At 38.3% G+C, this 16,896-nt stretch overlaps 1 protein-coding gene across 2 annotated transcripts in view; it reads left to right on the forward strand.

Annotated features, from left to right (window-relative positions):
- The window catches only part of DIAPH3 (diaphanous related formin 3), a 252,444-nt gene that overhangs the window by 12,242 nt on the left and 223,306 nt on the right, over window positions 1-16,896 (forward strand). For both annotated transcript variants that reach the window (XM_068929688.1, XM_068929689.1), the window contains exons 3-4: window positions 10,594-10,767; window positions 15,622-15,726. In XM_068929688.1, the coding sequence (XP_068785789.1) occupies window positions 10,594-10,767; window positions 15,622-15,726 (279 nt within the window). The remainder of the gene's footprint in view (window positions 1-10,593; window positions 10,768-15,621; window positions 15,727-16,896) is intronic.

Below are 16,896 nucleotides of genomic sequence, written 5' to 3' on the forward strand. Positions count from 1 at the left end.
TGTGTTGAGATGTTTCTTGTGTGTGTTTCATAAGAATGGGAGGGGAGGAAGATGACTATTTAGTATCACAGAATCGTTTAGGTTGGAAGGGACCTCTGGAGATCATCTAGTCCAACCTCCCTGCTCAAGCAGGGTCACCTAGAGCATATTGCCCAGGATCACATCCAGACGGGTTTGGAATATCTCCAGCGAAGGAGACTCCACTACCTCTCTGGGCAGCCTGTTCCAATGCTCTGCCACCCTCACAGTGAAGTTTTTCCTCAGCTTCAGATGGAACTGCCTGTGGTTCAGTTTCTGCCCATTGCCTCTTGTCCTGTTGCTGGGCACCACGGAGAAGAGGCTGGCCTCATCCTCTTGACACTCCCCCTTCAGATACTTATACACGTTGATCAAATCACCTCTCAGTCGTCTTTTTCCCAGGTTAAACAGGCCCAGCTCTTGCAGTCTTTCTTCACAGGAGAGATGCTCCAGTCCCCTCATCATCCTAGTAGCCCTCTGCTGGACTCTCTCCAGTAGTGCCATGTCTCTCTTGTCCTGGGGAGCCCAGAAGTGGACCCAGTACTCCAGGTGAGGCCTCCCCAGGGCTGAGGAGGGGGGCAGGATGACCTCCCTCTACCTGCTGGCAACACTCTGCCCAAGGCACCCCAGGAGACCCTTGGCCTTCTTGGCCACAAGGGCACACTGCTGCCTCATGTTCTACTTGTTGTCCACCAGCACTCCCAGGTCCTTCTCGGCAGAGCTACTTTCCAGCAGGTCAGCCCCCAGCCTGTCCTGGTGCATGGGATTATTCCTGCCTAGGTGCAGGACCCTGCACTTGCCTTTGTTGAACTTCATGAGGTTCCTCTCCGCCCAGCTCTCCAGCCTGTCCAGGTCCCTCTGAATGGCAGCACAGTCTTCTGGTGTGTTAGCCTCTCCCCCCAGTTTAGTATCATCAGCAAACTTGCTGAGGGTGCCCTCTGTCCCTTCCTCCAGGTCATTGATGAATATATTGAACAAGACTGGGCCCAGGACTGACCCCTGGGGGACACCGCTAGCTACAGGCCTCCAGCTAGACTCTGCGCCATTCACCACAACCCTCTGAGCTCTGCCATCCAGCCAGGGACATCTCGCGGCGCCCTTTTCTGAGTTAGTACTTATACTAACTCAGTTTAGTCTGAAACAGGCTGATAATTTTGTAATGCCACCTTTTCCTAATGAGGTACCAGAAGCAGTGAACAAACTACATGATTCATGTGTTCAGAATTTTTCTCTGTTACTAGGTGATCTGTAGTTTTTTAATATGGCAACTAACTTTTTCTTGTAATGCAGTAATGTCTTCTAGTGATATATACTCCATACACTTGATTGTCTAACTAATATGGAAGGTTTCCTGTTTATCTGTCAAAGGGAAAAAAAATACAAAAGTCAAAATGCTCCAAACTAATTAGCTTTGAATTGCAGCCTTAGATTAATTCTCTTCTGTAAGAACATCTCTGAGCTTGGCACAGGGACTTCAGATGAGAATAGAGAATAATCTTTTGCCATTTCAATCTACAGTGACTTCACAGGATAGATCTGCTTTGTAGAGCTGGAGAATATATATAAACAAAGAGGTAGATGGTAGTGGTTCTTATGCTCATTTCAAAGGTGTCAAATCAGTTGGCTTCAGCCTTCGTGAAAGGATTTTGCATGACTTGACTACTATGCTCTACATGGTCAGCCATTGCTTTTTTTGTGCTGAACCAGAATGCAGTGATTACAGAGCTAATGCCAGAAAGCTCAAATCCACATGGTATGGTGCAGCTGGTGTGTGGATATGTTAGCTTGGGTCCAGACCAATGCATGTCATGTCTCATCTGATGAGTCTGTTTCCCTGAAGGAAAGGAAATGAAAAGTGTCAAGGAATTGACCGCTGTGGTGGAAAGGGTTTTTTAGTCTATCATTAGATGTATCACTAAGCTCTTCCACCGCAAAGCTGCTATACTGTGCTATTGCTTACCTTGGAAAAGGATAGCCATTTTTGTGATATCTCATGAATTCTTCTAGAATTTGTCCCCCCAGGGGGAGGAACGTTCTTCCCCCCCCCCAGTGACTTCAAGTTGTGGGTTTTTTTATTTTGTTTTTTAGCCATACACTCCTCTCACAGACATAAAAGACCCTCTTCTGTAGCTTTGACATCCAGCACAAACCCATCTCAACTTTTTCATCTAGTAACCGCTCACTAGCGCAGCTACTAACTTTTTGCCAAGTGCTGGGGTCCAATCACTGCAGTAAATACAGTCTAAACAAGAGTTTGAAAAATGTAGCTTATGTTTATAGTGCTTGTCTTTTTTACAAAACTTAGGTTGCCCAACCACTGATTAGGTGTTGGATTAGGTTCACAGCTTTGAATATATTTAGCGTCTCTTTTGAGATAAAATCCTCTCTTGACTGAACACATGGACAAAGGACCTGGTAGCTTTTTACCTTGGAGACCTGTAAGATGTTACACTCAACCTGTTGCTCTAAATATGGGCAAGTGGAAATGCACTTTGTATGTGAAATAAACTAATATTCAGACTAAAAAATATTTTAATCAGAATGCAACAAATAGCTATTATTGGTCCAGTTGGTTTGAACTATGAATGTTAGTATCAGTGTAAGTGTCATTAAAAACACTGTTGAAAGTTGTTCTACAAAAGCTTCCTACTACTTATTTCTTTTCTCTGGTGTTATGCTCGTTCTTCCACTGCTAGTTTGGGTCTGATGGTTTCAGTCTGGAAGGGAGTTGTAGTGAACTGTCGGTGTCCCCAGCCCTTCACTGAGGAGGGGTATCGTGGTGGTGAGAGGTTTTTCTCCTTTCTGCTGGAAGGAGTATCATTTGTGTGTGGTTCCCCCCCCCCCCCCCCCGCTCCCCACCCAAAGCCCACTCTGGGACTGTTTTTATAGATCTCCTGGTACTCTGTGCATGCTATTTTCTGCATCGGCTCTCCGTTCAGTGATGCATCCAAGTTGGTTATATATGGTATGTTTTACTTGTTCTTTGTGCTCTTTGTTACTTCTTAAAAAAAAACAGCTCTACCAGACTCCCAGGTTCATTCATGTAAGGACCACAACTGTTTATAGTCTTGAGGCCTCAGTTATGAGCCAGTACCCAAACTTTCAATGCCTTTGATTGTGCTGTGCTTGTACTCCTCTATACCACATCACTGGTCCGGCATCCTAGCTAGTTCACTGTACACAGAATAGCTACCTGTTATCACTACTTATTTGTTAGCAAAGGTACTCCACACAATTGTATACAGCTAAGCAGAAGTACAACAAATTTGGTAAAGGTCACTTGATCATTAAGTAATTGCTGTTACAGTGAAGCAAACTGAAACAAAGCTCCAAGCAGGCTAAGACCAACCCGGACAAAACTGGTTTGACAAGCCCCAGTCCTGAGGCCTTGCAGAGGTAGTACCATGCTTGTGGCCTATTACTAGCAATGGCAATACCACATTTTCTAAGTTATAGGGCTGTTTTCTACTTCAGAAACCAATGATGTGGAAAGGGACTGTGTTCCTGTATTGCAGCTGTCTGTATCTAGTTGCAGTAATACCTGCTGAGCAATACCTGGTGTGCTTTGTCTAGGTGGAATAATATCCTTCTTATTTCCAGAGGATTTAAAAGAGGTTTTTAAAAAAAAAAAAAAAAAAAAATCTTGACAGACACCTTAAAGATTACTGGAACATTGGAGATGCTAATTGAAGTACTGATTGCAGGGGGTTGATACTTTTTTTTGGATATTTTTATTCATCCTTATTAACCATACGGCTGTTCCTATTAATGATGAGTAGGATATTTATGTAAGTGCAGAAACCTACTTGTCAAGATATAGACTGGCAAAAATGATCAGGACCTGGAGGAAGTTCAAGGTTTGAACTGAGGAAGTGGTGTTGATGTCAAGGTTTTCTTTAGAAATGGCTACAGATGCAGCTGATGCTGTTCTCTGTAAGTCTGTAGCTATTGTGTCTGTGAGAACAGCTATGTTACTGCCATTGTGAACTCTGGAAGAAATGTGCTCCTAATAGAAGATTTACTTTTTAAAGAAGTTAGTTTTGGTGAAACAATTACAAGTACTCCATTTCTTGAGAGCCTATGGGTATTTATAAGATTTCTGGTATTATGGACTGTGGAACTTTGTTTTGCGAATTTGATATCGATGCTTCAAATGAATGCCAAAACTGTAATGTTTCATTTCATTAAACTTAGTGAATAATCTCTGTTACCAATTCATTTCTCTTGCTTCTTTCATTTGTTCCTTACCTTCTTCCTCTCCATGCTAGGAATAGGACTAGCTATGTGGGTTGTTCCTACTTGATTTGTTGGTTCCCAGAACATTCACAAAGCAGAGGCATTAGTAGCACTCCTCAGAGATAACTCTGTTTTCTTCTGTTTGGATTAAGTGCTATTCTAGGATTTATGATCTGCTAACCGTTAATCACTTTCAACCTAGATTGTCCAGTTGACTGGGAACTGCTTCATTTTGGTTTTTACAATTGTTATTTCCAGGACTAACAAACTATTCCAATTCTGATACTGTTAATAATAGCCTCAGTGAAGGAGAGCATTCTGTAAAGTTTTATAGCCAACTTGTAGGCTTCAAGCTCTGTAACTAGTATTTGAAGTAGCAAAAATGGTGTTCCCATGTTAATGTGACATTCATAGCAGGTTGGCTGTGAGTGTATGAGCCATGCTGGATAAAATAAATTTCTCTTCTGTGAGGGAGGGAACGAAAGTCCTTTCGTTTAATCTTGATCCCACTGCATGTATCTTCTCTCCTCTTGTCCTTCATAAAAATGGTTGGCCTTGAAAAAACTATTAATACCCCCTATCTATCAGTTGCTCCTTTTAAGTAATATCTTTAATATGGCTGCTTTAAAAGTTAAACCCTAATGGGATTTGAACATCATTGTAATGATACTGCCTTTATAATAATTTATCATATTTTCTTCTATTTCTACAAACAAAATGTGCCAGTTGGATCTCTTTGGCCCTGCCTGCCTGCTCAGCTTTTTATACTTAATCACAGGCAAACTTTGTCATTCACTCGCATATCTTTTACTGCCAAGAGATGGGTGAGACGGCTTTTCACTATGTAGGTACTGTCCGGGCTAACTATTTGCAGTTCAGTATCTTAGCATCTCATATGTTGTTAGAGCCTGTTAGTAATGTCTGGTTGCCATATTTCATACCTGAAGTTGTAGTTTCACTAAACTTTGAGATGGAACAGAGTACTGGAAGGAATGCTACTTTAAGACTGTTTTAAAATCTGTAACAGTGCAAGGGGCTGTGCTAGAGTTTCTGTCAAGACTCCTTTAGAATCTTTAGGGTTATAAATGTAGAAGGATACTTAAAACTTGTCTCACAGTAACTCATATATCATATATGGTCATATAAATATTGACCATAGTTTACTCTTTCCACTGTATTTCAATTCTAATATTAAAGATTTTTATTTCAGTTGCTGTACCTTGTTTGTCTCACAGAACATGAACTGCCAGACCAAAATGCATGACTAATTAGAGAAGTTCCAGTCTTTGGCAGTAGGAGGCAGAAAGACTAAAAGCTAAAGTGTATGTAAACAACCCATTGCCTTAAACTCAAGTTTCTGGAAAAAGACTCCTCATGCCTTTTATGTTGGGGGTCTAGGCTTAGGAGAGAGAACTGTTAATTGCATCTTTAAAATCTTCTCTACTGTCCTAGATCGTTCTACTCTTCTTTCTCCTTTTTTCTCTTTTCCCCCACCTCAAAAAAGGGAGAGTGGTGGGGGAAGATGAGGTGAGGCATGGAGAAAGGAGGGGGGGGAAAAAAAATTGAACCCAAACCTATTGTTTGACCAGAAAAGACTTAGTCCTATCTCAGTGGGGTGTTTCTTCTTTAGAAGAAGAAGAAAAAAATAGTGATGGATATGCATTACTTGTAGAACTATCCGTACCTTACTACCTTCAACTCTTTTTTTAACTTGAAATGCTCATATTCTATTTTTTAAGTTATTTGCATTTCTTTTTTTCAATATCATGTTATCTTTTAACTCAGACCGCTATGCGAGTTATTCTATGGTTATATGGCCAGCTTATTTTTGTAACTTAAGAGCAGAAGAGCAGTGAATAGCTTTTAAAGAATATTTCTGATTATTTTAGTGCTGAGGATTTAATTACTTTATTGTTGCTTCTTTTGAAAATATGTACATGAAATACTTTCCTCATTTTCAGTAACACTGAAGTGCTGTGATGATAAGAAGTGCTGTTTGAATTTCTGAGCTTGTCACAGATTTTCTGATATTTTTTATACTGTATTAGAAACAGTTCTAGCTTCTTCCTTTGAGTGGTCAGAAGCATTTAATTGTAGTCACTTTTAGTCTCACTCCTTACTGCCTTTGAACTTTTAACTTCAGATAATCTTCTATCAGTGCATCAAAATAGATCTTAGTTTAGAGAAATTCAAAGAAACTTCACTGTGGAAATACTTCGTATCAAGATCATACAGAAACACTTTCCTCCCCACCCCCAGTTAACTTTTAAGCTCAATCTACATAGACTAATAACTTTCTGAAGAGGAAAAAAAAATTAAAGTGTGAAAGAACTATTTCTGTATGGGTCTGTATATATTTATTGGAAAATGCAGGGCAGTCATCTTAATAGATGCAAGGTCAAACCTTCTTTGAACTGTAGTGGTGCTTGTGGTGTTGTGTGTGGCTTTTTTGTTTTTTGTTTTTTTTATTTTTTTTTATCAAGCTCATTCTAGCTGTTCCACATTGGTTAGCCTGATTTTTAAAATACGGTAAACATGATCAAATGGGTTCCAGGAGTGTGCTTCTCTCCTCTAGGACAAATGGTATGGGATTTGGTGAAAACGAATGGTATGGCCTAATCTGTGATGTTGCAAAACATCTACTATATATGCTAGTGATATAAGCGAAAATGTCAACAAGCCAAAGAAGCAAAATATTACTTATCAAAGATAGATTGGCTCTGTGCCACTGTTTCTAGTGGAAGAGTAGTTCTGGGATTGCGTGGAGCGTTTTGTCACAGATCAGGGTGTCCAGCCTGCTCCCTTTTGTCTTAAAGGAACTGCTTCTGCTGCTTCCATGTGAAGGGAGAGAGCAGCCTAACTGCTTGTACACTGCTAAATAATAAGAACTATCAGTTATTCAAGCATGAGAACCATGGGATGTGCAAGAGAAGGTCTCTAACTGTCCCGTGCTATGCCTTCAGAGTAGATGGTTTGATTTGCTTGACTGAGCCAAAAATTGGCCTACTGTTCATAAATCTTGTATGTTTGTACTATATATAAACTGAGTGCTCTTTATAGTATTATAAAACATATTGCTGGTGATGCTCATCTGGTAATGAAGGAGAATGAGAAGGAATAGGAGGTGGAAGTTCTCATTTCATGCTTTTGTTCTAAGTGATTGTAAATTTAGGATATGACAATTAATACTTGACCAAAATGTGCTAATGAAATGTAAATCTTATATGCTTTTTGTCCCAAGAATATGGCTCTAACTCTTGTTCCATTCTGAAATATGGAAGAAACAAATATACCTAGGTGACTCTTCATCAGCCATGTGTAGAAAACTTGCTTCCTTCCCCTCCCCAACCCATTCCCCCTACTCTCTCCTCTACTGAAGCCAAATCTGAGAGCACTTATGCATCTAACTTAGTTGCAGGCCTGCTACATACTGCTGTTTCTGAGCTTTTAATTTCTTTTAGAATCAAGACACTAATGAAAGATGTCTAACGAAAAGTTGCTCTTTGAAGCCGCTGCTTGTCAATTATTTCATTCTATTTTAATTCTAACTGTCTTGATCGAGGCTTTCGTGTAGGTGTATTTTGTCTAAGCAACACTGTTTTTACTTGTTGATGCTATATCTAGACAGTATTGACCCTATTCTTTGTGGCTTTTGGATGTGATGATAAACAGCATTTCTTCTGTAAATGATATGACCCAGATACTAGTAATACTAGTTATCCAATCAGTATATGTGTAGCAGAGGTCTCCATAAAGAGAAAAATGAAAACAACAGTAATTTCTCTAATTTTTAAGCATTGCCTTTTTCGTGGCAACTGCCTTAGCTCAACAGAAAAGTTCTACTTTCAGAAAAATGCCGGAATATTCAGTTTAACTTTATATCACACAGTAACTAGGTTTGGAAGGGACCTTCAGAGATCATCTATTTTAACCCTCCCTGCTCCAGCAGGGTCAGCTACAGCTAGTTGCACAGGACCATGTTCAGTTGGGTTTTGAATATCTCCAAAGATGGAGATGCTCCAGCTTCTCTGGGCAACCTGTTCCAGTATTCAGCCACCCTTACAGTAGAAAAGTGTTTATATAATACAGATATGTTACACAAATGTTTATCTGTCTATGGGAAATATATTTATTGCATTTTAACTGCCTATCTGCAGTAGGACTCTGATCAATAGGTTCTGCAAGTTATTTGGAGGTTGTAGCTGTTTTCAACTTTTCTTTCAGTTTTGTATGTTAATTTTTCTTAATATACATACAGACTGAATGTAACTGACCCCCTCCTTTTCAATAACAATCTTCTAGTGATGTAAATACAAAATGTTTCCTATCTCCTATTGACTTTGAAATAGAAATAACTTACGGTTATTTCCTACTAGTTATCCTAGCGTCCTATGAAAGATGATATAATTACTGTTTTAAAACCATTGAAGCCAGCCAATGGCTGGCTTCTGAGAGAAGACTCAAACTACTCCTTTTGCTAAAAGGAAAGCTGCTGTGTAGTGTCTTTGTTTCTGTGGTAAAACATGGCTAGTTACTCAATGTATGTGCACTACGTCTTGCCTCTATAATGGGTTGGGAACTTGGGAGGAAAATAAGGGTGATCAAAGGTGTAAGGGATGTGCAGGGGAAAGAGGGGAGACTTGAGGAGCAAGGGTTGCAAGGAAGAAGCTGAAATTTTGAGGGGAGATGGGTTAGGGACATAGGGTACACATCTTTTAGAGCTAACTTGATCAGTTCTGTGCTGACTGAGCCATGTGCTGAAATCTATTTTGCCCAAAGTGTGTTTTCCCCCTACCCCTGCTCCAGAACTTTCTCTGTGCACTAAGAGTCTTCAGATATCATGGTTTGTTTCTTAGGTTGTGTGCTTGACAGGGAAAAGGTCCTGGGGGGATGGGGCATGGGGAAGAAGCCACTATCTAAGGCACATCTTGGAACAGGTATACTGTCCTGTTGTCAGTGCTCACTGAAATCTGTTGTTTAAGAAGAATCTCTCTTAATATATCTTCTTAAGATTCTAGTCTGGTCACTTCAGTTTACAACCAGGTTTCATCCCCTTCATGCTTGCCATAGGCTCCTGATTTTAAAGACTGGAAGTAAAGTAGCTGTTTGGTGAAGATGTGAGATATTCTTTGCCAGAGGTGACTCTCACTTCTCTTCCAATGATGTTATCCTTCCTTTGGTTTTGTTGCGTTTTCTTTTATCCTAGGTCTTGCCTGTGTAACTTTTCTGTTAGGGTGTGATTTTTTTTTTCCTTTTTTTTTTTTTTCTTGTTGCCCTGTTCAGGTTTGAGGTGATGCTGAGGGGCTCTGTCTTCCATGCTGTCTTATTTTTATTTTTACGCTTTTTCTTTTCTGTTTTGGCAAGTTCTACAACCATCTGTGTGTGAACAGCTAGCAAACTAATTCTTCCCTTTTCAGTTTTGAATAGGGAGAATTAAAGCTCCCCTTCCTCGCATTGATGTCTAATAGCCAGTTCCTGCTGTGTTTTTACTAGAGTGGGACAGCTAAACCCTGTTTTGCTCACTAAACACCACAGATACTATGATGACTTGCTATTGATTAACATTAAAACCTTAGGTGCTCTGACAATGCAGATAATTACGAATAAGTCTTTATTTAAAAAGTCAGTTAAATATCAAACCAGAAAGAAGGGAGTGTGGGGGTGGGGGAGCAAGGAAAACTTTCCAAAGAAGCTTCTTTGGCTTTTCAAAGTGTAAAGCTGGGGTATTTGCTTCATATGGATGGTAAGTCCTAAGGATTATTCATAAAAGTATAAATGTATCCTACATGACCTTAACAAAGGAGTTGAAGGGTTTTTTGTGCTTTTCCTAAACAAATTTTTAAATAAAACCTAAGGGTTAGATAATGTAGTACAGACAAAAAAATAAAATGTCTTAGTTATGGTAACTCATCTTTTAAAAAAACAATTTTTTTTGCATATCTGTGTATTTCATTACAACATCAGGAGTACAGCAGTTGCAGACCAATGAAAAAACTTTAGAAACTATGCTTTTACATATGTTGTACGTAATGACTAGGGAGAAGTCTTCAAAGCATTTGTCTGTTTTCTAGATACCTTTGTTCCAAAACTTCCGTAAAATTCTCATGTTCTGCATGATTTCTCCAAAGCATGAGGGGATTCTGGTCTGTTAACTAAAGTACTAAGGCAACTAACTATTATGGGTGTCCTTAGGAAAACCCTTTGAAACCATGTAGTTAAATATAAGGTAAGTTACTCAAGGAAAAATAAGAATGTTAAGCTTCCAAAAATGTCTGTATTAATTAGGTCTACAAAGAATGGAAATGGTATCTGATTATATTATACCTTTTCTGTTTTCAGTTGGATAGGTTTGCTAGTATAAGAATTCCAGGAACTAAAAAGGAGAGACCTGCTCTGCCACACATGAAACAATCTTACTCTACCGATTGGTCGTCATCACCTACGGATGTGGAGGATTTTGTTCCCAAACCCTTGTCAGAAAGAGAAATCATAGCTCTATTTGAAAAAATGATGGTAAGAGTCTTACTACTGATTTCTTCAAGGACTGCAACATGGCTAATTGAAGGACAGAAGCTTGCTTTCATGCATGTGTTTGGACCTTTACCTGCATTATTATCACTATTTTTATCATTATTATTTTAATGGTGTATTTTCTAAGGTGCTTCCTCAAGGCATAAAGCCTCTGGACTATTTTGAGGATTTTTCGCTGCAAATACACTTGTAGCGGAAACTAAAGGTTTCTGATATTAGAAATGCAGTTATGCCACAGTTTTTGAGGGGAACAATGAAACTGGGAAACCTGCTTGCTTTTAAGAAGATTTGGAAAATTCATAAAGGAGTTACATGCCCTTGAACCTGACAGCAGGGTTTTGTTCTGGTGTTATATTCATTTCACTTATTCTTCAAAAACATTCAAGGATCCTTCCTCGAAAGCAGGGTTTTAAAAGGGCTCTGAAACATTTGCAGTCTCTTGACTTTGAGACTGAGTGAGCATCTCCTTCCTTAGCTGCAGTAGCCGCCCTGTGAAAGAGCGGTCGCTTCCCTGAATCATCGTGTGGCGCTGGTCCTGCCTCAGTAGACTCAGTTTTTTGGCATGATGATAACGGTGACATTTTGGGCAATTGCAAACTAAATGTGGACTGGCCTTGAGAAAAGGGTGACTGCAAGCTAAAGAGCACAAGACAGATGTTAGCAAGGGAAGTGACACCTAGATTTTTTTCTTTTTCTGCCTCATAGCAAGCAGCAAGTAACTGTTGCCTGTGAAACATAAAGGGGCTAGTAGGGAGTGGCATGTGGGAGGAAATTAAATGAGTTATGAGAAAAGTACTTTTATTAAACTTACAATTCCTGATTCTCAGTAATGCTAATTTAGTTTTGAAGATGTTTTTGTAGAACTGCTGAAAGCTATGATTGAGAGATCGATTGTAGACTACTTTTTTCGAAAGTATTTTACTATTGGTGCATAGTATTTCTGTGTGAGATCAGAGTAGTGATAAGGGTTGGTTACTGTTGCCTATTTAATTTCTGAGGGAGGTTTTGCTGTACTTGAAGACTTGGTATGTAGACTTGGTATGTATAAATGTAAAATTCAGGATTTTTATGATAATAATAGAGAAAAGCAGGAATGACTTACTATGTTGTCAACTTTTGTATTTCTATTTGTTACTCTTGTATTCTTCCCTCCACCCTTCTGCTTGGTATACCTTGATGTCTAGGATGTTTTACTTATGTTAGGAAGTGCTCAGATGTTAGGAAATAGGAGAGAGCTTTTTGGTGGGGGAGGGGGTTGTTTCTTATAGAACTTCACGCAAGTTGCCTCCCCCCTCTATCTCCCCCCCCCCCCCCCCATCCCTCAGCATATGTTATGTTTCTTTAGCATCCCACGGAGTTTCTCTTATAGGATAGTGTGCAGTGTTGAGATTATGCCATTAAAAAACCTGAAAGTTTCAATAAATCCTCAGAACCTCACTACCACATGCCTAGGCAAACAGAAATATTAAAGTCTTTGGCTCCTGAAGTAGTTCATTCCAATTTTATAACTTTTTACAGAACTGTGTTATGCAGGACATAATCATTACTTTAAAATGAATGCTTTCCTAGTTTCTTTAATAACAAAGCACTTTACTGACTTTTCTTTGATAAAGTAATTTCTATTTTATCCATATTATGTGGCACAGAAAGGATTCTTCAGGTTATCCACGTTTAAATGGACCAGAATTAAGCTAGTTTAGTCACGTTTAGTCACAATGGATTATATAGCTAACTATTCTAGCCTTTAGTTTGCAGTTTTGATCAAACTAAATGACATTTTTTTTCTTGGAACAGTCTGAGTGCTGTAATCAAGTTTTAGGGCTAGTTTTACCAAAACAAAAATAATCAATTGGTTAATATTTAAGGGAAGAGTGTCTCTGGGTTTTAAAAACACCACATAAATATTAATCTTAAGAAAGTTAATCTTATTAAATATGCATGTAAGGTATATCTTCTTTTGAAGTATTGCCATGCAATTATGTGGTTATGGAAAGGCATCTTGAGGCACAGAGCTCCAAAGATGGTTATGGGAACTTGTGGAAGGAAAAAAAAACCAAGTCTGATAATGTTAAACTGGACTAGTTTGTTATAAAAGGTGGCAATAGTAATTTATAGTATTGTTTGTGATGTACAATCATAATGGATGTGTTGCCTGGCAATAGGAGTTGTCATTCATAAGTTGTCTTGCATTTAATGCAGAAAGGTAATTAATTGTAATAAGAGATAACAAGTAGAAGACAAGAGATTCCTACTGTTTTGCTATTTTTGACAGTCTGGCTTGATTTAGGTGTGTGTTTTTTTTTTTTTTAAGCTAAAGAAATGTGTTAGGTATGGCACAAAGGCATTCAAGCAGTTTTTGAGAATTTAAATTTGTAGTACTTTTCTGACTTCACAAGAATCTTTGGCTTTGGAAAGAAGTTATTTAAAGAAATAAATTGCAAACAACTTCTTAATCTGTACTTTCTTTGCATGCTTTTAGTAGCCTCTAAAGCTTTACATTCAAAAGTACACGTTCATTTCTGAAGTCACAGATGCATTGTAAAAGTCCTCACTACTTACATAAATAAGTGCTAAAAGTTTGAATAGTACACAAAAAAATACTTAGATTGATTTATTATCTAACTGGTTTAAATTTTTAGGTTTTGACATTACCATTTAAAAGAACTTTTAACACAGGAATTTATGTGCCCTTATGTTGAGCAGATGAGTACTCTAAATCTTAGATTTTGAAATGCTAAAGATGCTCTTTTGTTGTTGATTTCTCATCTTAAAGCAGTAGTATTTTTTGAAAGTTTTGATAGAGTAGCTTTAAATGACTTTCAGTTTTTTTTTTCCCAAATGGTTAGTGTGTGTCTGTGAAAGGAAAAGATTTTCTCCCTGCTCTTTTTTTGTGTGTTTTGGAAGGAAGTGCTCTCTTTACTTGCAGTCTATGATCCCAGTGGTGCTTGTGTGTTTAATCTTAAATTTTTCCAGCATTGCATATTGAGTGTCAGTGCAATGTTTTTGGATGATGCCCTATTTCCCATTTTTAAATTACGATGTTATGTGTTTTTTTCCAAGAAACTAGAAAATGCAATATTCCTTGTGAAGGTAACACCCTCAACATTTGGTTTAATAGAGGCAATATGCAAGTACTACATGAGGCAGTTGTCAAGTTGATTCATGGATTATGTTTGTCAAAAGCATAATGTCAGCGCTTAGCGGTTTCTCACAGGTCCAGATAGACAAGAAAATAAAAAAAAAAAATTGAGAACATTAAATTAAATCTTGAGGGAGTTCTTATATCAAGTAATTAGACAGGAAAGATAGTAATAGGAAGAAAAAAAGATGAACTGGTGATATTTACATAGCTCATATTATACAGAATAGATGTGGCTATCAACATGAAGGGAAAAAGTGTTCAAGCAAGGTGTGTGTGTGTGTGTGTGTGTATATATATATATATAATTTTTTTTAAAGCTTTTCTTACCTCCAGCATAATAGGAAATGCCATTTCTCTTAGATATGTAACTGATTAATGATCATAGTATTTCTAGGTTGGAACACTAGGAGTCATTGCATCAGAAATGTCAATGAACAGCTGCTGTGTGCCTTGAATGTGATTTTGTTTCTGTTCTTATCAACCTCTGTGTTTATGTTGGCATGAATTCATTGTGACGGTAGTTTTAACAGCAGTTAAAGGTGTTCATTTAATGATCAAATCATCAAGATTTCCTATAGAGAAGGACCTGGGGGTCCTGGTGGACAACAGGTTGACCATGAGTCAGCAATGTGCCCCTGTGGACAAGACGACCAATGGTGTCCTGGGCTGCATTAGGAAATGTTGCCAGTAGGTCGAGGGAGGTGATCCTGCGCCTCACCTCAGCCCTGCTGAGGCCTCAGCTGGAGTCCTATCTCCAGTTCTGGGCTCCGCGGTAAAGAAAAACTTCGAGCTACTGGAGTAAGTCCAGTAAAGGGTCACAAAGATGGTTAAGGGACTGGAGCATCTCTCTTATGAAGAAAGGCTGAGAGAGCTGTTTAGCCTGGAGAAGAGAAGACTGAAGGGGGATCTTATCAATGTGCATGAGTGTCTGAAGGGAGGATGTCAAAAAGATGGGGCCAGACTCTTCTCCGTGGTGCCCAGCGACAGGATGAGAGGCCACAGGCACAAACTGAAACACAGGAAGTCTCATCTGAACATGAGGAAAAACTTCTTTCCTGTGTGAGTGACTGAGCCCTGGACGAGGTTGCCCAGAGAGGTTGTAGAGTCTCCGTTGCTGGAGATATTCAAAAGCCATCTGGACATAGTGACCCTGCTTGAGCAGGTGTGTTGGAGTAGGTGATCTCCAGAGGTCCCTTCCAACCTCAATCACTTTGTGATTCTGTGAAGAAGCTGGGCCTTGCATATTGTAAAGGTGAACATTATTCTATGAACTGCTCTCAAGGCAAAGCTGATTCCATTGTCCATGATTAAGTGTTTGTAAACTTGAAGAAAGACTTGGAGCAAATGGATATATCATTAAAAATCTTTCAGAAGAGACAGGCTTGGGTAAATTTATATGATATCTAGGAAGTATTAAGTATTTTTTTTCCTCTGGTATGTTGTAAAGAGGGGGAACTGTATGTGTGTTTTTAATAGTTTGCATTTGCATCTAACTTTAAAAGTTGTTTATATAATAGCTTTCAGTTGCTTATGTTTGTATTTTTGTGCTTTATTTTTCATTAGAAGTAGAAATTTTTCATTAGTAGTTCTGTGTTTCGAAGTCTTTGTTCTGAAAAGCTAGCTAGCTTAATGTCCCTTAAACTGTATTGTTGGGAGACATTTAAAATTTCTTTCTTTTTTCCCCCCCTTATCAGGAGGATATGAATTTAAATGAAGACAAGAAGGCACCACTAAGAGAAAAGGATTATAATACCAAAAAAGAAATGGTGATGCAATATATTAGCACTGCTTCAAAGTCTGTAAGTAAATCTCTGTAGAGTACACCAAAAAAAAGTTGAAACATGTAAATTATTTATCATTGGAGAGTAAGAGTGATGCAGACATGTGTCTATGAGAAATAAACGTCAGTCAGAAACATAATTTTTTTAAGAGTAATTTTTTTTTTATTTTACAAACTGCAGTGAAAGATGACCTTGTGTACACAAGGTGACTTCTGTACACAAAGTAGTTCTTTATATTAAAAACATGACTGTTAGTGGAGAAAGAAAGATTCTTCAGAAACTTTCCTGTTTTGATGCCTCAGTTTTTCTTTCCAATACCATTTTAATTTTTTTCCTCTAATTACTTAGGTTTTTCATACTTGACCTTAGTACAGAATTCATGTTACGATATTATGTTTTTAACAAAGTATTGCAAATGAACTCAGGTAATGGTCCATTTTCTAGGTGGCTGTTTGTGATGGTGATTTTACTGGTTGTCTTAGAGGGTGGTGCGAAGAACTGTGTTCCAAGTAGCTTAATTAAGATGGCATTAAAAATAATACTTGATTCCTGGAAATTGGGTCTGGCCTCTGTGTTAAACGCCTATGTTCTTTTTGGACCATATAATTGCAAAGATATCAATAGCCAGTATGTAATTATTACTAAATGGTGAAAAAGGAAGACATTAAATATAATCACTGAAATGAGGTAATTATTGTCTACTTAAAATGAATTATCTTATTAGTCCAGTGCTCTAGTGTTTTTATTAAGGTAGTTGTCTAGTTCAGGACATAACAGTTTGGATATTGTTCTACTTAAAGATAAGATTCTCAAAGCTAACAGGCCTTTTATGACATAAAAGGTCTAGTTTTAAATTCTATGATACCAGAAGATTGGGAAGTCTCTAGCCAATTTTCTTAAAAGACATTTCCATAGGAAGTCGGGAAACTTCAGACCAGTAAGTCTCATAACACTCTTGATGTTTCTTGGCACATAACGGCTAATATCAAGGTTTACATGTTGCTGATACTCCAAGCTTCCACGCTTATTGTCGGAACTGAATTGTTTCGCCTAAAATGTAAGGTGATAGTAAAACACGGATACCTGTGCAGAGTTGCTGCATCTATCTTCTGCTGGAACCTTAGCATCATGATGTTGTTAACAATTCTCTCAAGGAAGAGAGTCTCATCTCGGTGACTCTTGGCCTCT

Source organism: Struthio camelus, chromosome 1 (genome assembly GCF_040807025.1).
Source record: "Struthio camelus isolate bStrCam1 chromosome 1, bStrCam1.hap1, whole genome shotgun sequence".
NCBI lineage: Eukaryota > Metazoa > Chordata > Aves > Struthioniformes > Struthionidae > Struthio > Struthio camelus.